The sequence below is a fragment of the Excalfactoria chinensis genome, chromosome 2, assembly GCF_039878825.1.
Source record: "Excalfactoria chinensis isolate bCotChi1 chromosome 2, bCotChi1.hap2, whole genome shotgun sequence".
Lineage (NCBI taxonomy): Eukaryota > Metazoa > Chordata > Aves > Galliformes > Phasianidae > Excalfactoria > Excalfactoria chinensis.
Window position 1 is genome coordinate 99151812 of NC_092826.1, and position 26601 is coordinate 99178412.

The window sequence follows — 26601 nt, forward strand, 5'->3', positions numbered from 1 at the left end:
AACTAAAGTGAACCCCCAACAAATGCTACGTGCAAATAATTCTAGCAAGAGTGACACAACTGAAACTGAAAAAACATCATGCCACAAGAATACTAAACACATCTAAAATGATAACGGATTTAAATACATCACAAGTAACAAACAAGTACTTTTAGATTGCGTTAACATTCCACAACGTAGGAATTCCAGTACTCCTATAACGTACCCTGGGTAACCTGGATAAGTTGGGTAAGGAGGTCCCTGTGCCTGTGAAGGCGCAGTGCTTGATGCACTGGCTCCTGGAGCTGGAGCAGTAGGAGCAGCAGGAGCAGCAGGAGTAGGAGCAGTAGGAGGTGCTGTAGCTGTTCCAGAGGGTGCCGATGCAGAAGGGGAACTGCTTGCTGCAGAAATCACTGGTGGTGGTGGCCGTGCTGGTGGCTGCGGTTTAGTACCCTAAAAAAAAAAAATTAATCACACTGAAGCTTTCAGGAAGAATCAAAATCTATAGCTATATCATATGGTTGGCTTATTTCTTATTTTTTAAACAGATATTCTATATTTATTTCACATAGATAATGCAAAGCAATAAACACTCAATTTCAGATATATAATTTATTAACACCAGCAGGATATAATAAACCTTCCCATAGAGTTTTTGGATTCTCTCCTCCATTTTACTTAAACACTCTCCAAAATCCTCCAGTACATCAAGGAACAATTTATGTAACGTTATAGACCAGTGTAGAATTCAAAAGAACAGACCTACTTTCAACCCACTAATTCTGTAACATATTTACCACCATGGTTCTGGGTGCTGGAGTGGGAGTTGATGAAGCAGCAGCAGGCTTACTTCCACCGGCTGGAGTGGTCTGATAAGTAGGCAGAGGAATAGAGGGTGCACTGGGCTCCCTAGCAATGCTTTGTTGCAAATCCCTATTAAAAACAGACAAGTATACATATAAGCTTTATTTAAAAACAAACAAACAAACAAGAAAAAAACAAAGTGTATAACAACTTCTTAAAAAAGACAAACTAAACCTAGTATTTAAAGCCTAGTCAGTGAGCTAGCTCAAACAATTTGGAGCCTATATCACTTTCATCACAGAAAATCTTCCAGCAAAACCTTTGATTAAAAGTTACATTTATTTTCTAATAGTATCTTTATGTTCCAAGTCAGTATTTGGTATAGATCATGACTCTTGGACACTACTTTGATAAGATAGAAGTGTTGGCACTGTGTTTAGCTTCCACTAAATAGTGAAATTTTACAGTCAGTCCATCATGAAAGTTCTGAGCAAGCAGAGATATATGTACAAATGTACCTACATATTCAGATGAATGCAGTGTATTTCTTAGTGCAAAAAACAATAAAATTCAACACTTGAGATATGGCAGATTCTCCAAAACACATTAGGATACACTTAAAGTTGAAAAAAATTTTGCATTAAAAAAGTGATGGGTGAGATACATAACAATATGCAGCAGCTATAGCACATCGTACCTGGCATTCCGAAAGAAAAGACAGGGGAGACTGACAAAGGCATACAGTTTAGGTAGCAAGAATTATATAGCATGCATAGGTGAGCTGCAGAGGAGAATAAAACTGGCATCTTTATTTGTACGGAAAAAGAACAGTAACTCAAATAAATCATCTTTACAGTTTCTCTGGAAACTATAGGGAAAAGCTGGATATATTGCCTTCATGAACTGTTACATACGTGTATGTATATGTCAAAGTACTTGTAGTGGACAGTGGAATAACTTTTCAACATCAATATGCTGAAACTATCAAAACTGATCTTAACATCTGAGAAAAAGATGCAACTCAGGGAAGGAATTCACAATTTCATTCTTAAAATTACCCAGCAGAGATTGCTGGCTTACAGAAAAGTGTTAAGCTTCACATTCAAGTGTGCATTTTGGCACCCAGTGACCAAACATCAACTGTAAAGCTTAAAACTCCACCTAAATGAGACACCAGATCAACAGCTTAATTTTTAGTAAGTGAAGGCATAGCCCACAGCCAGTATCCAGTATTTGATTTTAACAAGGAACAGGAGGGACACACAGTGAGTGACTAAAATAGTGTGGTGAGCAAACTGAGAAACACATTTGGTATCACATACTTGGGCATCCCAAATTTGACTGTCTCTGGATGACAAGAGTTTGTCAGTGAACAGATCATGTATGAGGCAGTAAATGTAAAACTTTAACACTAATTGTTAACATATAAGACATGTAAAAAACTAAGCCTTCATTAGGCAGGTTACAGCTTCTGAACTTCATTTGTGTATGAAGGAGGGGGGAAAAAAAAATAGAAGTGAAAGGAAATGGAAGGGGTTGTATACAGTTGCCAGGAATTTATTTAAAAACACAACACATCCAAGTGATAAAAAGCAGTTTTAAAACGGATGAGGTCATAAAAGGTATCATCTGAGGTCTGAGCAAATTATTCATGACATGGTACTTGCACAAAACAACTGTATTTTCACCAACTGGAACTTCACTAATTAGCCTTTTTTATAATAAGCTGTGTGCTTTGCTGAAGACAGGTGAAAATAGGAAGTGTTTTCAATTACCCTTTCCTCTCAAGCCAAGTGCCTACAAATTACGTTTCAAGCATACTGTACTAGCATGGTCACATGCATGGGACCTTGACAACGTGAAACTGTTGTTTGTCCTTCACGTGAAGGAAAATGTATTCGCCTTCCTTCAGCAGTAAGGGCAACATGCACAATCTAAACAATAATAAAGGAACAGACTGGATCATAGATGGAACTTCTATGTCTCTCCCTCTACTACACTTAGGGATATAAATGACAATTAGACACTAAACCATTTAGCTGACCTTCCAAACGAAGATAACAGCGGGGGTAAGGAACAAATCAAAACCTCCTCAAAAGAAAGAATATGATTACCAGATGTCGGCAAAAAAAAGAATGCAGTAGAGTAAAACCATGCTACGATGAAAAAGATTCATGCTAAACTGTATAAGGGAACAGGAGAACAGAATTCATAGAATAAGTTAATGGTAAACATAGAACAAGTTAATGGTAAATTCTGCTATTACTTTTGAAAGTTTGAATTTCAAGAAAAGAGTGGGGTTAACGTGTAAAGCAAAGAGGAAGCAAAAGGAAGGGTGCGTGTAGATACCTCATCATGTCATCAAGTACCACAGTACATTTGTCTCCCATGATTATTTTCTGATAAATGCTTCACAATTTCTACAACGGGTAAAACATTTAAATCTTACTTGAGCAGCTCATCTCTTTCAGTCTTGCGAGCAAAGACGATGTCACTGCATTTGTTTTGGAACTTCAGAAGGATTTCTGTCAGCTCATTGTAAAACTAGTAACAAAAATTAAACATGCTCAGCCAAGAGTTTCAGATTCCACAGTAGCATTTCTCTACACAGTGACTGATATAGGCATTATGCTACTCCATTGATCACAGCCTACCATTCCAGCAGGAACTGCAACTGCATTTTATACTTTTTGCAAAAGCACGTACTGGTCAACTGGAGCCCATGTCTGCAATATCTAATTGCACATAATCAATATCAAAACACATAAATAATTCAAAACAATTAGAGAATCTAATTAAAATAGAACAAAACTCGGATCGCTGTAGGTTGATTATTTATTAAGTGGGGTTTTCTGTTGTTTCTTTTTTTAATTATTATTATTATTGACTAATTATTTTACCATCTTCAGTCACGCATTTGATTTGTTTTGTAATATTTCAATTTTTCACCCTTTTTCTCTAGAGGATTATCAATTCAATAAGCTAGGAAAACTATTTAGTATCAAAGCAGCAGGAAGCCTTCTGGAAGACTAGATTAAGAAAGTGGACTGAATAATTTCCCCCCCCAACACACACCTTTTCTCATGTACATATTAGCAGTATATAAAACAAGAATTGATGAGGTGATTAACTACCATAGAATAAATTCCCTAGACAAAACAGCTTATGTGGGTAATTCAGCATTAGTCAGTCCACTGTAATTAATAGCTTTTCCCATTTTAATATAAACCAATACTCAGAAAAGCTCACTTTCCAGAGAGGAACATGTGCAGAGCAATCAAATTTCAAGCACCTTATTGTCTGTCCTCACTTCTGCAGTAAAATCCTCTCAAATGACCTCCCACTTAGCATGACTACAGAGTTTTTTACTTTTGATTCACACCTCACTAAGTAACTAAAATATTCTTCCAATTCCTTAAGTATTACTGTACCTTTGTGCCTTCTTTTAAATTGGCTAGGAGTTCCACAAAGTTGTCATTTGCTACAGCTAAGTTCTTCAAAACTTCTTCTCTCAAATTAGATTCATTGTTTGATTGTTTCATCTTTGAAAAATCCTGATGCGCGTTCTTAAGAGGAGGAAGGGAAAAAGTGAGCAGTGAAAATAATGCAGCCCGATCCCACCTCAGATTCTGCATCTCTTGTTTTTAGTTTTATTCAGTGCTTCTACCCTCTTCTTCCAGCACCCACCTTGACCACGTTCCAGCCATACAGTGTGCTTCCTGACACGCACTGACTACCAAGTGCAGTGGCTATTTAAGAATTCTGTATGTATTAACTAACTGGCAGTAGGTAACAACTAATTATCTGTTCTGTTTTAGTTGGCCTCCAGATAATCCTTAAGCTCCTACTGTAGACACTCCTTCAGAGGATATACTAATTAGGCTCTTTCTGCTGCACTATACTCCACTGTTATTCATTAAATCATACTGAGTGCTAGTATATTTAAGAAGCTCTACCTCAAATTTGGTTGACAATGACAAGTTATTAAAAGGCCAGCAAAGTGGAAAACTGACTTTGGATCACCATCTCATTTCTTTGGGAAAAAACAGACTTAAAAGACTACTTCAGCTGCCAGAAGCAGCCAAACTTGAATTCCAGGACACTCAAGCATCTAAATAATATCCATCAAGATTTTCAGAAGTTGAGAAATATATGAATGTAAAATGCCTGTCAAACAGGGCCATACAGTAATTAAGAGACAACTTTATCCTTTTTGAAGGGTTTCTTATTTATATTCTTCCAAGTGCCAGTTGCAGGCAGAAGTTGCAAGTAATCTTGCATGCAAACAGGCTGCACGATTACTCAAACAACTCTTAGTTGACTAAGCATTAGGACTCCCTCTTCTGCCAGGTACCCATTTCTAGTGTTAATGACAAATGAAGGTAAAGATTATAATTCACACTTTGAGAAATTCTCATTGTTTTTTACTTTGAGCTTCACGGATGCTGGAAGTCAAGCATAAAGAGCAATAAGGAATAAGCTAAAACTTGCTTCAGAGAAGAAAAATGTCTTCTAGCAGACAGCAAAGGCTGATCTCCTGTAATCTCACAAAAGGATATCAAGATGGGATGATGGGGTGGGGAGAAAGAGAATTAAATCAACCCAAAACCTCTTATGCACAGATAAATTTCTTCTAGGGCAAAACAATCTGCATTACTGAGCTAAAGTCAGTCCAAGGGAATTTACATTAGAACTCTGGCAGAGGTCACTAGAAATCTGTTTTTCTTCCCAGATATTTCTCAGTGATCAGATGAGTAAAGGAATATCAGCTGGTCTACAATAGGAGTCCACAACAAAACAGAATAGAAAGCAAAGTGATAGTTCTACAGCACTGTTAAAGAAATGTTGAGAGCAATGAAGACATTATAAGATATATAAAGGAGGACAAGCTACTGCACCTGAATGTTTTTTAGAAGTTCTTCCTGCTTTTTCAGCGATTCCTGCACTTTCTGTGTGTAACTTCCATAAATTCTGTCCAGCTCTGTCACAGAGATAGCCTCCTCATTTATAGCACCATCCTGCGCAAGTGCAGTCAGGAATTTATTCGTCATGTCAAAGTTCACAGATTTTAGGTCATTTTCCAGTTGTTCTCTCTCCTTTTTGACTTCATCCAGACCAGCCAGCAAAGTTTTTAATACATTAACAACCTAGGCAAAAAAAAATTGTCAGAAATTAATATGTTTTGAAGAATTACTGCAAAAGTATATACCGTAATATTTATTTTCTATATTGCACTCTTCACTGTTAGCACCAGCAACATTACTGTATGAGCTTTTGTTTATGTGTTTAAAATGACATTTTAAGGATGCATGATTAAAGACAAAAACAAAGAAACAAGCAACTTCAAGCATTCCTTAAGCTATCTTCTCTTCTACAGATTTGCTTCCACTAAGAACGCTGAATAACTACTTATAATTATAAGGACTTTTTTCTTTAAAAATCAGGTACTTTCCAATACAATGTTCTAAACATGGCAAGTTAAATTATACTGATTTTAAAGCAATTCTAGAAGAAAAATATCCTATCATTGTTAATGAGCGATGACTTCCTTCAAAAGCAGATTGATGTAATAGCTTGATGCTCAGAAATACTGGAACAGTTAGACAAAAAAATTCCAAGGGCCTGAGCACTAACCCACCCTATAAGAAAGCACACATCTAGTACTGCTCCTATTACAAGTCTGTCAACCACTTCTGCTGTACTTAACAACCACACTTGCTTACGGTAATCATAAAACATACTTCAGTAGATTCTACACAAAACAAAGTATAGAACACATTTGTGAAGTGCTGTCCCCCATATTAATTGTGCCTTATGGAACAGCGTACACATCAGTTCACTTGAGTATACTTGGCTAGACAAACAATCCTCTCCAGAGGTCCCTTCCAACCCCTACAATTCTGTGATTCTGTGGTGTAGGGAGTCTGCTTTGGCAGGGGGGGTTGGACTCGATGATCTCTAGAGGTCCCTTCCAACCCCTACAATTCTGAGATTCTGTGATTCTGTGAATCCTTCTACACAGAATAGAGGCTAATTTCCATGCTTTACCTCACTCCCTTGTAATGTTTTTGCTGGGTTGGCAGAAGGAATGGCTGCATTGAGTTCTGCTTCCGGCTTACACAGAAGTGCAATGGTATCTCGGTGAGACTGATAGCCTTCTCTAACTTGCCCATCTGCTTGTACAGCTTTATTCAAGATATTACGGAAGTTGGCTCCCTCTGGTGGTGGGAAGAAAAAAATGTTAATATTTCAAACTTGTCTTGCACCAGTTTATATATACAAACACAAGATAATGCTTTTATGACTTAAAACAAAGTTTAAGTTTCATTTAGAAACAGTACACAAACAAGGCAGGTATATTAACTATCCAGAGAGACACATGAAAGCATTTTAAACACTCAGTGCAAACCACTCCAATTTTAAAGCCTGAAAAACTTTGCTTAACTAAGGCACTGGTGGCAGTTCCTTGCTACCTTCCCAACAATACACATCAAGAACAGAAAGCCTGCTGGGGTGATTAGCATAAGTGTGACAAACTGCTAAAAAACAAACGACACAAACCAAAGAAAAAACACCTTAAGAAATAATGATTTTTAAAAGCTAACATTCAAAGAAAGAAGCATTAAATTAAAAGACCCACTTAAGTGGTAACAGAAAACAAGTTCTTAGAAGGGCGGCCATTTTTCTGTTATATAGAATTTCTAAACATTAGCACATATGTTCTCTCCAGGGGTGATGAAGCATGCTAATTCCTCTGCCATAACATCAACTCCCAACTCCAAATAGTAGTACAGATTGCCGTAAGGATGTTTGAGCACACACTCTCCTAAATTGAGGTTTATCTTTAAAGACAATATAACACAGTATGTAAAAAACTATTTTAGTTTACATAAAACCAGACATTTTAGAACATCGCTTGGATTCAAGTCATGAAGTATGAACTTTACCTGCCCTTAAAGGTTTATACAGATCATTGGATGGTGTTCGCTGCCAGCGTTCTTTGAATTTTGTTCGGAGTTCACTGTCCGTAGTTTCTTCCTCATCTAATAACCGCAGTGACTGAAGGGGTTAGAAGTATACATGCATTACAATGTAAGCATGAAAGAGCTACAAAGTATAGAACTTGTTTAGGAAATAAAAAGAATACATATCTTCTATAATTTGCAAATAGTAAAGGATGTATAAGGCATAAAGTTTTTTACAGAATGTTCCCCCACTCTCCCTACCTTGATATTAAAAACAATATACTTGTGTGGGTGTTCACTTACTTGACAGTGCAGTTTTTGCATACATGGACTAAACATCTAAAGTGCTACTACAAGCATAATTTTTAGTGCTCCTGTAAGCACTGCGATTTTAAGGAGCTATCCAAGTTACAAGCATTTTGGATAACCACGCACACACCTTGATATCAGCATTTAAAGAAAACAAATTAGATGGCCGTGTTTAAGGATGTTTTAGTGTTAGCAGTTGCTGAACTTACTTCATCTAAGATTTCTTTGTTCCTTTGTAGCAGTTCAGGTAGGTCTTTGATGAGCTGATCAATAGTCTGGACTCCTCCTTGTTCAATCACAGCTTTAGACTTGTTCAAAATAGACTGAGGAACTGTATCACCGGACACATCTTCTATAGCAGCCGGAAGATTGAGGGAAGCCAACACTCTGAAAGAGTCAACATGTTACATGGAACCTTGTCTGCAGCATTAAAGTGATTTTATCCTATAAATAGCATTGCTATTCAAATAAACATTCACACAGTCAATAAAAGAATGGAAACACAATATTTGACATACCATTGAGCAAAAAGGTCAAAGTGAGTACTTTGGGAGGTAAACTCAACAAACAAGAGCTCTTCCAAAGCTTTTAAAAGGTGAACACATCCTAGACTCCCAGCTTCTAAGAAATATGGCACATATTTTCAGTAGCAACTACCTGGTAGATAAATTACCAACTGCCTTGAGTTACATTTTTATTTACCAACTTTGTAAAGTTTTTATTATTAAAAAAAAAAAAAAGCCTTTGGAGGTGGGAGTGGTGGGGAAAATGATGTAGCGTATCATTGGTTCAATTAAGCTGACCACTGAAATGTGAAAATCCCTCCAGATTAATGATAGTGGATTTCTTTCAGAGCAAGTGCCAGACTCTTAAAAACTGAGAAGACTGAAGAAAATGAAATGGTGTTAGTTCTTTAGATACTTTTAGCCTTAATACCTGCATGCAGACAAGTAGTTCTCAATACCCCTGTTGGACTTAAGTTTGCTAGCCTACTATACAGCAACAAAAATAAACAACCTTCACTGTTATCTGGAGACATACAGGATACAAGCCAATTAGTATTCTGAGGGTGTTCCATAACTCCTCCTGAACAAGTTAAGAAGCAACCATACTTACCCATTTGCCAAGTTTGTGGCTTCTCTCATCTGGGCTATTAGCCTGTTTACTAGATCTGCCTTTCTCTGGTTATAAACACTCACAGATTGCTGAACTTGCAAGGGAACCATCTTCTCAAACAGATCTACAATAAAAGAAGTATAAATTACTGTTGTACCGTGAAGGTAAGAGGATGCAACCATCTTCATGGCTGTTTAGTACAGGCTGTAGCATAGAGATCTGATTTGTATAGTTTAAGATACTTCTTTACTCCAGGTGTGTTAAAATTTCCAAAGGTCATTAATGCACTGGATTTCCATTTAAGACTGAAATTGAGTTAAAATAATCTAAAAGCATTTCATTGAAAACAACAATTGCAGGACTAAGAATCATACCTTCCTTAAGCTCTTTTTTAAAAAGAAGAAAAAGAAATTTTTCAGAACCCCCTGCTCACCAAACTGGTATTTTTCAGCTTTACGGAAGGCCTTCAACGAGGTTAGCAAAGACTGTATAATCAGATGTTTTCCCCTGTATCACTGCTCTTTTGAAGTTAAAAAGATTGGTTTAATATGGAGGGAAAAAACAACCGCTGTGAAAAATTGTTAAAATTACATTGCAGATAATGATTTATGTTTTTTTTCTTCCAGTACATTTTATCCTCAAGCAGAAAAAAGAAAACCAAACTGGAAAAAGTAATGCTTTTGAAAACACTGAGTGAACTTAATATAATTCAAGAATAAACATTTACTTCTTCGTGCCACCAACAAGCTTTAGAAGGCAGCAATTACTCTGTGCTTGGCAAACTTCTCTTACCAGTGAATTTCTGACTGAGGGGCACAGCAACTGGAGTAGACTTGACAAGGCTGGCTTTCCCAATGGGTTCCAAATCTTTCAGGTCAGGAACACGGTCATGATAAATGAAGTCATTATCTTTCTTGGCAGCTGTAAGCGCACGGTTGATTTTGTCAACCAAATCTTTAACATTGATATATTCATCATAACGAGACGCCACTGTTTTCACCAGGTCTGCCGCATGCTAAGAAATTAAAAGAACTAAAATTAGAGAGAAAAAAAGATATGGCTCTAATATATTTATTAAAAAAAAAAAAAAAGATTAGCTTCCCAGTTAATCATGTGTCTTAACTGCCAAAGCATGTGATTGATATTATTCTTTCCTTAAATAAATGGGATAATTTTTTCCTGGGTATCAAAAATAAAAATTAAAAAGTAATTGAAGTGGGGTTTTTTTGTTTTGGGTGTTTTTTTGTTTGTTTGGTTGGTTGTTGTTGTTGTTTTTAAACCAGTGAGCAAGCTAATATCCCACAATATCCTATAAATACCCCAAATCCTATAGAACCAAGCAGAGCTTAAAGGCAATGACACTTCAAACACCTGCTTACAAAAGAAGTCACCAAGCCATTTCCATGTTAATTTAAATTCAAAGCTTGCTTTCACAGGTATCACAGAAGTTTCTCAAATCTTGCTCAGGTGCATAGAAGAAGCAAAGCCAAAGTCCTGGTCTCCACACCTACCACTAATAGCTTTCCAACCTTGAGCTCTGAAGCTATAGAATTGTTGCTGTAGTCCTACTGCAAATTAAAACGAAACACAAATGCTGCTGCCCCTTCACTTCTGTTTGCCAAAGCTACATACAACCCAAAGATCTCCGACCCTCCTACACACAATTTACTGCAGGAGAAATGCAAGACATTGACCTTCGATGGTATTTGTTTCATCCTGATCACATCTGTGTCGCCAATACATAAAACCAACACATTTAAGAGGCAACTTTAATCAAGGTCTACCTAAACTCACAGAAAGTCATGAACTCAAGCTTCTGAGGACTGTACAGCGGAGGGTTGGAAAGAGCTGTATTAGAAATAAAACTATTTGCTGAGACTTCTGCAAGAAATCACCCACCAGCAGCTCTTCTGCACCCCCCTCCTCCCTATTACTATAGTCTGATAGGCATTTGCCAGAAACAGGAAACGACAGGAGAAGAAACAGGCATTTCTTCATAACAAGTGTTTTCTCTCCAGCCTAATTTGATTAAGTTTTTAAAAAAAGGAAAACAAAAAGTAGCATTATTTTATAGCATCTGAATTTAAAAAACTAAACAAGTAAACAGAAAGGATAACAAGTCTCTAGTTTAATAAAATAAGACAGGACTTGGTGCGCCATTCATGACGCAGTGCTGAAACAAGTAATAACAGCATACTTCCCTCTAGACGTCACAAAAACAACTTAACTATCAAGCACAAAGGGAAACTTTTTCTAACAGAACACTATGTGAAATCATGTGCAGAAGCTTATTTACTATACAAGTTAATAGTAAATCTGATATAGACAGATTTGTTAGTGGCAATCATTTAAAAAGAAACTTCAAGATTCTCTAGCAGTGGAATCTTAGAGAATAGAGCTCTGCTACACAGACTTAGAACTCCAGAGAAAACAACAAGTATACCTTCATCCATCACCTAGGAACACAGTCATAAACATTTGCTATTAGAAGTGCACACAGGAACTTCATTACACGAGCATGTAAAAAAGTGTCAAGCTCCATACAGCACCAAAAAACGTGTAACTTTTAAAATGTCAACATAACTATCTCATAACTTTCCTGTGTGTTGATAGAGCACGTGGATCCCTAGACAAAATGGTACTTCCTACTTTCCTTTCTCAAGAAGCAGAGGACTTGAAGAAAATCATTAATTTAAGGTATTTCTTTTTCATATACTATACTGGGATAGAGAGAAGACTTTACCCATTACTATATTATAACCAAGTCCCTCTGTAAATCAGGTATAGACAAAAAAAAAACCCTAAAAATATAATTGTTTGTGTTTTTCAAAAATAATTCAGATTTCTGTCAGGATTGCAGGAAAGGAATTAAGTATAGACAAGGCTGAATTTAATTTCTTTTTATGACAAAATTACTTAGGAACATTTATTAGCAAAACCATTAACTATTCTGAGGTAAGAAGCACGTGTAAATGTAAAGATACAGAATTAACATGTCAAGCAGTATCAGCAGTAATGTGTCCCAAAACAAAAATGCATCACTATAAAAGCTATAGATAGATTTCTCACCTTTGCAGCTACCAATGATTTGATTCATGTGATCAAATACACTCTGCAATTTTTGAATGTTACAATCCTGCCTGTTTCAGGTTTAAGACACTCAGCTAATGTTTGAGGATTTAAAGTTCTCCCATGTTATTCAGAGAAGATAAAATTATTCAGATCACCTACCTGCAACCTCCCAATTTCTTCACCAAACTTCTTCTGCTGTTTTGCCAGGATAGACTGATGATATTCTGCATTGGCCTGCATAATGCAGTGCTTTGCAGCCAGAACAGGAAACACCTCCTGGAAATAAAAATACTGACCAGGGGAAAGTCCAACCACATAAACCACCACAGACAACATGGGATGCAGGAAGAAAAAGGAAGAAGAAAAGGAAATTAGAATCACCCAATTAATGGTTTAGATAGGTTAAAATATTAGAGGTAAATGTCAGAGATCACACGACTTCATATGGATTGAATCCATTTTTTCTTCTTTTTTTCAATCAGTTGCTATAAGTTTTTTGGTGTCTATTTTACTAGATGAACTACAGTTTAAATTCAAGCCATGAAGTCGTAACATTTACTCCAGAGGTTAGGAATGCATGCATATATTAGGCAGGACAGCTGCAAGAACACACCCAAACACCCCCAAGACAAGACAGTATTCTTAAGAGGAAGAGAAAAGAGTGAGAGGGGAAAACCATCTGTTCAGTTTTGTTTGTTTGTTTTACATGTAACAGCAAGAGGCTATCAAGAAAGTAACTCCACAACCATGAAAACAAAGAATAAACAGAACCAAAAAATACTGAGATGTAAAACCATTAAGAAGTCATTTTAGACTTCCATATAAATGCACTTATCTTTACAGGAACACCAACCAAGACACGAAGAAAACATTATAGGGCAGGCAACAGCATTAGACATAGTCTTTGATCAAGGATTTGGCCCTGCTGTTCTATTTCTTAGACCAAAGAGCACTGGAAAAGCAGAGTGGGGTTTTAAAGAACTCATATAAAAACCTGCTTCTTCAAATTTGTGCAACCTGGATGCTCCCCAGAGATGAGAAGTCCAATTTGAAAGATCAGCAGACTGGGAAGCTTTGCAACTGGAATATGACACATCAAGTTGACTTTGTTTCACAACCCTAAAAAGGTAATGATTCTCAAAGCCAACATTAACTCACAGAATCAGAAAACCTTACTATGTTATTTCTAATAATCAATTGACAGATTGCTGTAAAACTGGAACAGGGAGCGAATCTACAGCTTAGGAAGATCCACAATCACAAAAGGCAAAGCAAGGGCTTCTGTTGCATCTCATTACCTCTAAGAATTCAATTACAACCACAGCACCTAAGCAAGAAATTGGTCCAATCTGTAAAACGCCACTGCACGCACAATAAGAAGTGCACACAAAAGAATCCAGAATTGCAGCCAAGTAAAACATTAACTTAGGCTTTTTTTTTCCCCCCAAAACATGCACTGAGAAATCACCAACTGTCTAGGGCAAAAGCATTTGTGTAATTTACTCCTTAAGAATAAAAAAGCATGCTAGTTTTACTTCAGCAGAGTAGCCTTTACACAGTTCCTGTAATTCAAGATTCTACACTGCAGAAAGATTTAAAAACGGTGAAAAAAAAAAAAAAAAATAGAAAATTGACATGATTTATTCCAGAAGAAATAACTGCCATGACACTAAAGACACCTACATGGCTTACAGTGCATATTAAGTTATCAGACCAAACAACTATCATTTTGTCACTGGTAGAAAATATTTCTACTAATTTTCTATCCCTGTGTGGTGGTAGGTCTTGGTAGATGTAGTATTATTTCACGTTTTGTTTTTATGATAATTGCCCACTGCAAGCTGAGATCGTCATTTTAGAAACCATTAATGAAAAGTATCTGAAAATCAGCAGTTTGGGATGCTGCCATGGATATTCACACCACAGTCACTACAGAGGACAAACTCCAACTTTGCTACATCTAAATTTCAGGAGCCTAATTAAGTACCTCTTATCCAAGATTAAAGTTTGTAACTCACACTGCACAGAAAAATTCCTACTGCTTTAAGTACAATTGATAGAGCCTTCCTAATTTCTTAAAGTACTTCTTATTGGAAGAATGTGGTAAAAACAATCTTCCCACTTCTTCCAAAAAATTAAGAGCACTCAAATTAAGAGTCAAGTCTAATCTGAGGTCATTTATAAATATCAAAGGTGCTTTGGAGGTAGAAGAGGAGAAGGCAGGGAGACACTTTTCCAGCCATGCTTTTCATTAACACGTAGGTGATCAATACCACCATAATAACCTGTTACTAAGACAGCAAATTTCACACAAAAACATTGAGACTAGAAACCAATTAAGCCCCATTAGAAACGTTAGTCTGAAAACTCGATTTAGTAAGATTAAGTATGAAGGTATCCTTGAAAGCATCAAATATTCCAAGTTGACTTTAAATGAAATATGCTGCAAGTAAACACATTTCATGTAATTACATTTTAAAATACTTATTTAAAATAAGAAACATATTATTCTTCCTAGATTCTTCCATTTTTCTAATTACAGTTTCACACATAAGATAAATGAAACATCAGTGGTCAGCTTTCTTGAGGATACCATGTGATGCGTGTTTCATTAAGTACATTGAACACAACAGCAACAGACCCCATGTTATTTCCAAGAGTTACTAACCTTGGGCAGAGTATCTTTATACTGACACTGTTTGTAAGCATCACCGTAATAATCTGCAGCTTGATTAGCTAGTTTAGCTATGATACCATCTTTCATTTTATCTGAGGGAAGAAAGAAAAACGTGATTATCATCATTTTACACAAGTCAACAGGTTAATTATTTCATCCCCAAGCAGCAATAACTGCTAAGGGAATATGTATTTCACATCAGAAACACTTGTGCTCAGCAGCATTCCCTGCCTCACGTCCTTACCCAGTTTCTGAACCCAGAACCGTTAAAAAAAGAACACATACCTGTTCTTATCTCCTTTTATAATCATCTCTGGCCTACACTAGCAATTCAGCCCTCAAAGACAAAGCAAGCAAGCAATGCAAATGTTGACCACCTAAACAGCTGCTCTTACAAACAAGAATTCTCTGATTGGGATGATTTTTTGTGTATGTGCATACAGACAAGCATTAGTGGGAGGTAGAGGAGAAGGGGAGTAGAAAGCCGTAAGTGTTCATATCACTGAAATCAAATCCCAAATGCACTGTTTGTTTTCCAGCACGTGCACACACCTACAACACACAGATGAGAGCTATGATGTTACACATTTATGTTCTATAACTTCAGTGCATTTGAGGTATCCTAGGTAGATGTTTTTCAATGTGGAATAGGTTTGAGATAACAAATGAAGAAAAAGGAGCTTCTGGGATCTCACAACTTTTTCATTTAAACGTTATTATTAAACACTTAGTTTACTGAAGAGAAACAAGTAACATCTAAACAGACGGGACTAGAAGAATGTTCTATTGAGTGATAGTTTAATCTTCCTTCACAGAGCCTGAGCTCTAACAAAAAGTAACTACTGATACTTTAGCCACACTTCTGTTAACAATGGGAATGCCAGAAACTATTTGTCCACACAGATAGTTCAAAATAGATATTTCCCTGTTCCGGGATTTAGTTTTCATTCACAAATCCTAAAAATATAGCAGCTACAATGCAAACCTACAGATGGAATAGCAAATATATGTAGACTTGGAAACATTTAAAACATTAAGAAAGACACAGACATTGAAGAACTAATCTGCAGTTAGATTTAGCTGACCAATTTTTTTTGTCCAACAATTCCACTTGCAATTTGTGAATAATTGCAGTTTCAACAGACATCGGTTAAGTAACTGAACAGCCCATCTCATGAGAGTCAAATCAGATTGCAAGTAATGCAAATAGACAAAGCATCAAGAAGCTGAATTTTGAGTTTTGAGATCAAGTTCTTCAGCACTTCTGCCTGAAAAACAGGTTTTCCACATTGTCAACTACAACACTTCACACACTGCGTTTATTTTCCTGGAAGGAAAAAGAATCTTTCCACATCTAACAAAATCTACAGCCTCCATAGTCAGATTATTATTAACCTCTGCTTCCAAGACCGGAAGATTTGTGGTCCTATGAATAGCCAAATTCACTGGTTAATTAGGGGCATGTAAGCCTTCAATCAGCTTCGCTTTATCATATTCCTAATAAGAAGAAATTTTGCTACCAGAATAATAATGAACATAAACACAGCTTATTAATAAGCCAAATGACATTTGCTTCTGGTTGAGATTCTCTAGAAGGCAAAAGGCTACAATATTTTTTCCTCTGTGAAGAAACAGTTGAGATCTTTTGTTTCCAAGACAGATAAGTACATAATGCAGTAAAATCCTTTGTAAAGAAAGACTAATTGTTTTGAATACAAAAAGAAAGGAAAGGCAAGCGGAATAAATACACTGTCAAATGAGCTTTAAATTCTAAAATGCCATCTGTAGTTTGTGTTTGATAACCAGCATCTGCAGGAGAGGGCTGAAAAAAAAATCAGTAAAGGCAAAATTGAAAATATCTACCTGGCCAGTCATCATCTCTTAATCATTTAAAATGCTTTTATAAGTTTTGCTGGAAGTTATAAGGAGTGCATAAACACACAAGTTGAACATTAAGGGATACCTCTTGTTGCTTTCAAAAAAAACACTTCTTGTGCTTGAGCCAGCATAATGAGACTGAGAGTTCCAACTGTGTCTGGAGAGATGTCCACTGTAGGTTCTCTGCTCAGAGCTGACAGGACGGTGTCTTTAATGTGTTGGAAAGCACCACTTGCAAACTAAGCAAAATAGAAAATTAACATCCTTCATATTCTCAAACAGGTTTTTACTCTTACAAATATAATTCATACAGTAACTTCAAAAAACTTTTTGGTATACAGCCTCCCATTTATTGTTTAACTGCCAAAAACAAATCCCACTTGCAGCTTCTTGTTCTTGCAGTTACTCACATGGAGACATTTATCAGGACGTACTACAAAAGCCAAACTATACCAGTGGTGGCTAACCATGTAAGAACAGGAAAAATGTAATGCATTCTACCAAGAAGAATTCAAGAGAGTATTACTGAATAAATTGTTAGCAATAAACTTTATATTAGCTAAAATTACTAGGTCTTTAGTTGAAGATTATTAGTTACCAGCAGTCTTGGGCTAGAGGGGAACTGTTATGGAATGAAATCTTTCAAAACTAGCAAATAAACATGAGCCAATGCCATGTGATCAGCCAACACACCAATGTAATTGAAGGAAGAAGACACCTGCAGCCACAACATTGATTGATATTCTAAGATAGATAGCTATGAATTCCAAAGCATAAGCCTCTGTACCTGATAATGTTTAGCTGCAGCTTTTAGCCCCTCATCATTATCTAGATTCTGCTCTGCTGCAATCTGGCTTGCCAGTGCTCCACAGTTGAACAGAACACAGGTCTTCTCATACCCCAAACTTGCCAGAGCTGCAATCAAGAAAAACTTGTTATTCACACGTTTAAGAAAATAACCTTCAGTACTTGAGCACCCTACAGACAAAGGGACAGTTTCAAACTAAACAAATAAAACAATCATAATGAAGTAAAAATTACCTTTGACCTAAACACTGAACAAAGCCTGTTCAATACTTCCACCAAACATTTCATAGTGAGGAAGAGCCACAGCATAAGTATCTACGCAATACATGAAATAGCTAGAAAGTCACTACAATTAGAATGCAGGTTTGTTGGGGTTTCTTTGAAAGGATAAGAACATATTTTAGATTAACCTTTAATAACATGTGTGACCTTCTAAGTATCAGTCATGCTGCAGCAACTACCCATCCATGTGCTCTTATTGTATCTTAAATGCAAATCGTCCTTCTCTCATTGGAAGCAAACAGATTCACATGTTCTGCCTTATTTACACATTGAAATGGAGGGAGTTTTTCCCACCCCTAAAAAACATCATTTCACACTGAAAATACTAACAAATATAATGGATGTATTCTGGTTTTAGATGTTTTAATTAAGTGAATCTGTAGCTGTCTCAGTACATTTGCTCACTAGAGAGCAGCATGGCCTGCTCAGACTCAATTCCTGCAGTACTTCAAAGCCCCAGAGGATGGAGCCCCTAGTACTAGAAAGTTAATACCTGAACAGTAACTATTTTAATTCTCCGTTCTGCGGAGGAGACGAAACTGAGTTACTGAATTCCCCACTTCACAAAACCAGATCGCACTGCTGAGTTATAACATGAAAGTTGTACTAATGGGGCACATTGTTTTGCTTCACTATCATCCAGCCTCCTTATACAGCTACATATTTCTTTCTATCTGAAGCTTGCAGTAAATTTTAAGACAAGCGGCCATTGTATTTCATCTAGGTGGTATTGATTTATTTCCATTATTTCTCCTTTGAAGCTTACTTCCCAGAATTTCTCTAAACAACACATTATACAGGATACACGTTCAGTCAAAAAATTAAAACACAAGGAAGTAAAAAAACCACAGTCTTAACATTTCTGAAGTACAGAAGTGCCCCGTATATAAAGTTACTTTACACTTTGGACTGTTTCTCAAGTGTGATTTACTACAGTGAGAACAGCTGTTAAGCAATATAGCTTTTCCTCACTCATGTGCTTATAGCTCTACCTACTAAATTAAGCCAACATATTTCAGATTGCATGCCATGCTACAAACTGGGTCACTTTTCCAGCAGTCACAGTATCTGCTAGCTACCCCTGCCATACAGACTGGGATACAAGGGAGGACAGGAAGAAAGCCGTCACCACAGTGAAAGAGAACTCTCAAGCCACACCCCTGGATCTCACTTCCACAGAAGTCAAAGGAGTTTTATGTTGAATTTGGAACTGGAGAAAGAACTGCCCCCTCTTTAGAGGTAAGCACATTTTATTCCCTCAATAACAGAAAACTCAGCCTTATATTGCTAAACCCCACTGCAGATTCTCACCTGAAACATTCATAATATATGCAGTATTTCACCAGGAGAGCAGCATCTAGACAATCTGCAATGTAGCATTAAAACTACAGACCAGTAAGCTCCTTTTGTTAATGTCTTCCCACTAAGGTCTGCTTTAAAGCTTCTAAATAAATTTTATTCTACTGCTTGTTAACTGACCATTTCTCACAAGTCAATTCTGAGTGTCTTGGATATTGAACACGGACTGTTGCATAAATCTCTGGCCATCTGCCTCACGTTATTTAGGCTAGTATATAATTAACCTGCAGACAAGCAAGCTTTCTCAAACTGCCATAACATTACAGGTATTCAAATCTCAGGACAATCACCAACCTTACGACTACTGACTTTCTCTCCTAATTTTTATACACCTCAAAAAGTCTGTCAGTTCTCAAAGCAATAATTATATATTCTGAACTTCATTATGAAAAAGTTATTTATCATGAAGCAGTAACTCCCCAGAAATCAGTGCCAAGCAAACTTTAAAGAAAGACACAGCATCCTCAGGACAGCCTCTCATTCCCCACAAGAACTTGTTAGAGTAGTTTGGAAAACAGAGCAAGGAAAGATGTGTAGCATCTGCTAAACACAGGAACGTGGTATGTTTGTTACACATGGCTCACATAAGCACAGATGTGACAGCTGTATTTAGAACAATACACAAGAGCTTTAATAAAATACAAAAACTGGTATTCTAACAGTTTTCAAGCTTCGTCCAGAGCTTCAAAATTGCATCTGTCATCCTGCACTGCTAATCATGAAGAACACTTAGGTATAAATAGAAACATCAGAGAATGATGACACAGCTGAAAACTTTCTCACTTAATTCAAAAGGATTTAGTCTCAGTTTCCCTATTGGCAAGTGTTCCAAATCCATTTTATGACCGTGAGTTTGCAGTGCAGAAGTGTCCTTAGGCAAATAAAATGAAAGAGACCAACTCCTTCTAGTCTGCAAGAGACTAATATTATTTCTTTTTCTTCTAAATGTTCAACACTGTATGAAGTAAAAGAATAATTATTTCAGTGCATGGGAAGGAAGATCCTTCTACTCTCTTCAATAAAGCGTGATGTCCAATTAGGTCACTGAAGTCAGCCTTCCCTAGATAAGACTCAGCAACACAAGCACGTTTCAAGAAGATCCAATTCATGGAAAGCATAAGGGCTGACCTTATAAATAGCCAATAATCTACTACTGAAACTTAATGTTAACTTGACTGATTTTAACTAATGTCAGTTCAGGGTGTACACGTTAGCATAACTATTATCAGGCTGAATATCTATTTGTGCCTTTTGGAAAACTAATCTTGAATCTTGATTTCAATTTTATAGAAATCACGTGCATGACACTAAGTTATTAGTTTATGTTAAGAGATTAATCTGTTATTACTGCAGCTGAACTCATGGAAAGCTATACTGAAAATACCATAAAGACTATTAACGTTTCAGTTACATAGCTTTATAAAATCTTGCTAATAGTTTTAATACATGCACTTTCAGTACAACTACATACCCAGTTTGACAGAGCCCCCAAAAAGTGATCCTTTATCAAAAGCATCTTTCCATGTAAATGTTACACAGACCTGAAAGGTATAAAAAAAGATGTTTATTTTTAAAATGATATAATAAGACTGTAGAAAATATTCCAAAGTTTCTACTTAGCCCTTTTTGTTCTAACTACATGAGGCATTTACCTCACCTGTGATGTTATACACATTCTGGAAGTTTTAGGAAATAAATCAACATTACTTGAAAGCGTTTATCCAATATTTTTTCCTTCATGATAATTTTTCAAGAGTATTTATTCATGCAAGCAAGACAAATTCCAAAATAACCCTTCAGCTCGGCTCCTGCTCTGAGTGACAGCCATGCTTATTTCCAAACTCACTCCCCTCACACCCAACATAACAGGCATGTGTGGTCACCATTAAAGGAAGCCACCCAACCAGGCAGTTTCCACTATTCCCAATCACCAGAATATTTGGAACTCTTTTGTAATACAGTTTTTATTACACGCATATTAGGAGTGAATTCAACAGCAACACTGTCAGGAAACGTATTCAGCAGAGAATGCGGGTAAAAATAGTGCTTTCTAATATTACATTTCCAGCATATATGTCAAAGACGATGCAAATTCTTCACAGAACCTGTTTTGAAGTTCCACGATTTGACTCAGTCAGTCAAACCAGTTGGAAGCCACAGGAATCAGCCCAGAAAAGACAGCAAAACACTTCATTTAAAAACACCCCAAGAGACAGAGCACAATACTGTTCAGTAACATATTTTCCTCTAGCAGAAACACTGGTTCAGGAAGTTCTGGTCCTCAGCTCTTCAGTCCTGCTTCCACTGACGACTTCTATTACCAGAACAGTTTACAGATCTGTAGTTCCTGCTTATGAAGTTTTCCAGTTCACCGCATCCAGGGGTTTGCAGATCACTACATGGAAACTTTTGCAAGTTAAAACCAAGTACAGTTTGGCTTCGCTTTGCAAGCAAATGAATGCAGCTACACTGAAAACTCAGTTTGAACCGCATCAAAGCCACTTCCTTGTAATCTCAAAGTCTGAAATTCTGTCCTTTTGGTAGATGCCTCTAAAAAACAACCTGCATCTTTTTCTCCCAAAATCAGAGTCTATAAACATATTCCAGTCTCCACCTGAAGAAATATATATATATATATTTATATTTATATATATTAATCTCAGCATGCAGAATCTAAGCTGAATTTGTTGTCTGAATCATAAAACATTAAGTAAATTTGGTAGGAAAAGAACCCCACCTTTCAGAAACTATGTGATTTATACATGCAGAGACAGAATAAGTCGTAAGTCTCTTCATTGGATTTAGTCTTTCTGCTGCTATGAATGAAACATCTGTTCTGTCTCAAAAAAAAAAACCCAAAGATCACATTGCACCCGTTACTAACTAAAGGTTTTCCCATAGAATTTATGTTTTTAAATAGCCTCTACAGCATGGTATGAAATAGATTTCCTGGAAAAAGGAGAGCTGAAGAGGAGTCTTCCAGCCAAGCACAGCTCTTTCTAACTGAAACCATCAGCCAGTGCTAAAACTTTCCCAAATCTTTAACACGAAGGCAATCTTGACCACCAAGGCTGAAGTTTCAGCATAGGCTACGTGAGTACAGGCTGAAAATAAACAAAGGTTACAATAATAAGGATCAAAGATTAAATGCTCTGCCTAAGCAAAGTCCTGTTTAGCGGATTAGCTTAGAAGTTGCATCCTAGTTGCCACCATTACAGTTACTTCTGCTTAAGGGTTTGATACATCTCCTTACCTGATTCTCAGAGAACGGAAATTTCGGTTCAATCGAACACAGCTGGTCATAATATCTACAAAAAAAAAAAAAAAAAAAGGAAGAATAAGAAAAATCAAAGCAAGAGCCTTAGCTGTTACATTTGCAGGTAAAGAGGGTAGCACAGGCTCCCCACCACCACCCAGTACACTATGGGCTCACTCATAGCTGCGGAGGACACCTGCAGGACAAATTCAGCCTAAAGGAATTACTTTCAGAAGACAAGCATGTTCAAAGACAGGCATACTTAGTGACAGTGAAAGAATCAGAAGAGTAGCACACATTAAGCTCTCCATGCCACATTCTGAAAGAGAATGTATTAAAAGTTATTCGAGGGAGTCCCCATATACATAAAAACACGGTAACACGTTAGACATTAAATCATGCTGCAAAAATAAAGTACAACATTTGACTTAATATAACAACGGGCTCTTGCACTGAACATTATAACCCAGTCCCCAGTCATTTCCCATGGACTCATTTCAAATTCAGCATCCTGGCAATACAATTTGCTTTACAGTTTATCAACTGAAAAGCCCAATCCTTGATAAAAATCCTTCAGTTGTAAGCTGTTGTCATTGGCGTATATTATCACAGCCGCTGTGAACTACAACCAAGTCCACGTGCCAGTATTTTGTCTACTCGGAAGATGTTTGGGAAAGTGTCAGAAAGGACCAAGAACAGCACAGTTCCCCACACAATCTGTCCAAGCAATAATTAGCAGCTGAGAGTTTTCCTAAGTTGCACACTACACCTGCACCATTAATTAAACAGCAGGCAGCATGCAGAATAGAAAACCACTGAACTGCAAACACATCCCATGTGAAGACTTCCTAAGCTTCTCCTTTTAAGAACTGACATATTGGCATATACCTAACATTATATTAGTCCATTTCTTTTAAGCAATTTATGGTCCCAATATTCAAAACATCTAGTCTCTCAATCTGGATCACAGTTGACATCGCCCCTGTTTCTTTAGATTATGTTATCAAATATGAATCAATTCAGGCCTGGACACAAAGCAAGATGTGTTCCAAGGGGAAGGAACACGTGTTTAAAAATTCAGGAAACATTTTAATACACAATAAGAATAGCATTAGTGTATGCTTCAGTAAATGACATCTACCAATGTATATAACGATACAGGTTTATGGCTTCAACTGAGGCACTGCAATTGAAAAGACAATACACTAAGCCATATCAAAAGCTACAGTGACCTGCTACAGGGACTCTGCAGAAGGTCTCTGACCAATAAAACTGAGTTAAAAGAGACTGCTGCCAAGGAAAGAAGATTTCTGCAGCTGTTTTGTGTGACAGCGCTTCACTCAAGATTACCTCTTTACTTATAATAACAAACATGTTAAAGGCAAAGGGTTTTAAGCCACTTAATATAAGCTTGTGGCAATTTCTTTTTTAGTGACCTGAATCCAAGACCTGATGTCTCTTAAAAGCAGCCCTCTCCAAGTTAAAAGAAGTTTGGTTTTGCATGGTGATGCTCTCACCAGTTTAAGTTTGGTCGGAATTGTCACATCACCACCACTTCCGCTCCCCCCCACCTCCATTTCCTAGGAGGTTTAACTGATGTAGATTAACACAAGCAGTTCAGAAATCAGTAAAATAAATACTACCACTGAAGATAATTTTAAGTGATGTACTTTGATATTTCCTTCATTATCATCCGTTGGTCTCAGCAGTTTCCATTTTGTATTGCACCAAAAATGAGACTTCCCTTTTAGTCTCCTCATGACACCCAACTCAGTTTGTCAAGCCAAGCTGCCCTCCCACAGACTCCCATCATCCTTCTCAGCTGCCAAAAGGGCAAAGTCAAGATGCATAGCTCATTAAATGGCCTTGCACATCAGGTGTGTATAAGCATTGGCTGCTGGCAAAGACTTTTCTTTGTTCAGCCACAGGACAACCACAAAGCAACCAAGAGCTGTGAGCTCCTACCAACACGCAGTTGCCCAGATTAATGCCCATGGATACCAACAACAGACGGCTTCTTGTTTGGCTGTATTTTTTGCAAACAAATTCATATCTTGTTCATTGTTTGAAGCATGTGGTGGTGTCATTTCTTCTTACTAAAGAACCTGAAACTCTATTGAAGACTAAAGTCTCTTCAAAACTCTGCAGACCTTCCTCCCCCACAAAAAAACAACACTTTTGCTTAGCAGTGACTAAACGAAACGATAAGGGTAAAAGAAGGCAACAAGCAGGGAACAGCACCAAGCGGGAAAACATTAAAGGAATGGCCACATCCGATACATGAGTCGGTAACACAGCAGAGGCTAAGGGCTGGCATAAAGGTGCCATTTAAAACAAAGTTACAGTAATTTCTAGCTGCCCAGACACAAAGATCTGAAGTTGCTGTGCAGCACAGATGGGCATGGCACATTTGGCTAGGCTAAGGTAATGGATTAAAGAAAGTCACACAAACATATCACTATATGCCAGGGTTCCAGCTACAGCAACAAAGGCGGAACAGATGTCAGCAACCCAGACCTAGCTCAGTGCACAGGGCTCTTCCACTAAAACGGGCATTAGAGGCTCCCAAATGCTCACAGAAATGAGTGCAGCCAAATGAGCTGGAAATGGAGGTCTAATTAGAACTTCATTGAAATGTAACTGTATGATTAAGAAGCTCAAAGAAAAGAAGCCCCTTTCCCCTTCAGAGAATCGCACTGAAAAAATCTCCTTCAAAAGAAGATAAATGAGGCCAAGATCCGCCCGCTCTCCTCGCTAAGAGCTGGAGTTCTGAACTCACGGCTGCAGCCTTCGGCCTCCACAGAACCTGACCACTCAAAGTCACATGCACACACACACAAATCTGATTCTCAAAGAACACAAAGCCTGGGAGCAGGCAAAGGTCCTTCCCACTTCTGTTTTTCCCCATTTTCACCAGTTGCCTCAAGTATAACTCCAAGAAGCACCTGCATTCACCAGCCACACAAGCAGCCTACCACAGACTTTTTTTGTTCAGGGTTTATCTAGGTAATGGAGCCACACGCTGGTGTATTTCTTCTGCAAAAGACAAAATATGCAGTAACTAGGCAGCAAAACAAGGCTTCTAAAGATTGAAAAATAGGGGGCATCTCTAGGCTCGTTAGCAGAAGGTTAAGCCCTCATCTCTTAATATTTAAGGAGCCTGCAGAGCTCTACTGGGAAAGATGGTTTAATGGCTGTTTAAGCGGGTGGATAGTGATCGGACAAGGGGGAACGGTTCGAAACTGAGACAGGGGAGGTTTAGGTTGGATATTAGGAGGAAGTTTTTCACCCAGCGGGTGGTGATGCACTGGCACAGGTTGCCCAAGGAGGTTGTGGATGCCCCATCCCTGCAGGCATTCAAGGCCAGGCTGGATGTGGCTCTGGGCAGCCTGGGCTGGTGGTTGGTGACCCTGCACACAGCAAGGGGTTGAAACCAGATGATCGTTGTGGTCCTTTTCAACCCAGGCCATTCTGTGATTCTGTGGTCTAAAAGGTCACAAAGAAGTGAATGTACATTACAGTTAGCTCTTCAGACTTTGCTTCACTAACAAACCCATTTAAACACAGCAAGTGTAAAATCCAGCTTTAACACTGACCTTGTTCAAGCTGTTAACTTGAACAAGGCTCCAGCACAAGACTAAGCACAGCTCCAACAGTAACAGCAAGATACCAGGAGCTGGGGAGGGATGAGAGCTTTCCCAGGAACCACAAGGCAGTCGGAAGTTTGGGCTCCTTCCAGCAAAGCTCAGCTGGATGCTTCTGTTCCAACTTGTCAGCAGCTGCTGGTACCTTCCGGAACTGAATATATATAGCAGAATATTCTTAGAGAATAAGAACTTACAACTGTAATGGATATAAATGATCAGACATAGGTTTTAAAAATGTACTGTTAAAGAGAAAAAAAAAAAAAATGACAGTTTTATTTCTCATTTAAGTACATGTTATGCCTATTCCATTCTGTTTCCGTGACAAAGACATGAAGTAAACGTGAAGAGATTTTGGTCATAAACTCCTAAGCTACAGATAATTCAGACCATCATAACTCACTTCTACTATAAAGGGAACATTCTCAAGCAGCAGCATCTTGAATGCAGGTG

At 37.5% G+C, this 26601-nt stretch overlaps 1 protein-coding gene across 2 annotated transcripts in view; it reads right to left on the reverse strand.

Annotated features, from left to right (window-relative positions):
• PDCD6IP (programmed cell death 6 interacting protein) overlaps nucleotides 1–26601 on the reverse strand; it is a 32089-nt gene that overhangs the window by 2922 nt on the left and 2566 nt on the right. Inside the window, exons 2-17 of one of the 2 annotated variants that reach the window (XM_072328551.1) lie at nucleotides 22502–22556; nucleotides 20720–20789; nucleotides 17588–17715; nucleotides 16886–17039; nucleotides 14914–15014; nucleotides 12405–12521; nucleotides 9966–10188; nucleotides 9174–9297; nucleotides 8267–8444; nucleotides 7731–7842; nucleotides 6832–7001; nucleotides 5682–5930; nucleotides 4215–4349; nucleotides 3233–3327; nucleotides 777–912; nucleotides 206–432 (exon numbers count right to left, since the gene is read on the reverse strand). In XM_072328551.1, the coding sequence (XP_072184652.1) occupies nucleotides 206–432; nucleotides 777–912; nucleotides 3233–3327; nucleotides 4215–4349; nucleotides 5682–5930; nucleotides 6832–7001; nucleotides 7731–7842; nucleotides 8267–8444; nucleotides 9174–9297; nucleotides 9966–10188; nucleotides 12405–12521; nucleotides 14914–15014; nucleotides 16886–17039; nucleotides 17588–17715; nucleotides 20720–20789; nucleotides 22502–22556 (2274 nt within the window). Of the gene's footprint in view, nucleotides 1–205; nucleotides 433–776; nucleotides 913–3232; nucleotides 3328–4214; nucleotides 4350–5681; nucleotides 5931–6831; nucleotides 7002–7730; nucleotides 7843–8266; nucleotides 8445–9173; nucleotides 9298–9965; nucleotides 10189–12404; nucleotides 12537–14913; nucleotides 15015–16885; nucleotides 17040–17587; nucleotides 17716–20719; nucleotides 20790–22501; nucleotides 22557–26601 lie in introns of both variants that reach the window. The other variant, XM_072328550.1, reaches the window with a different exon arrangement.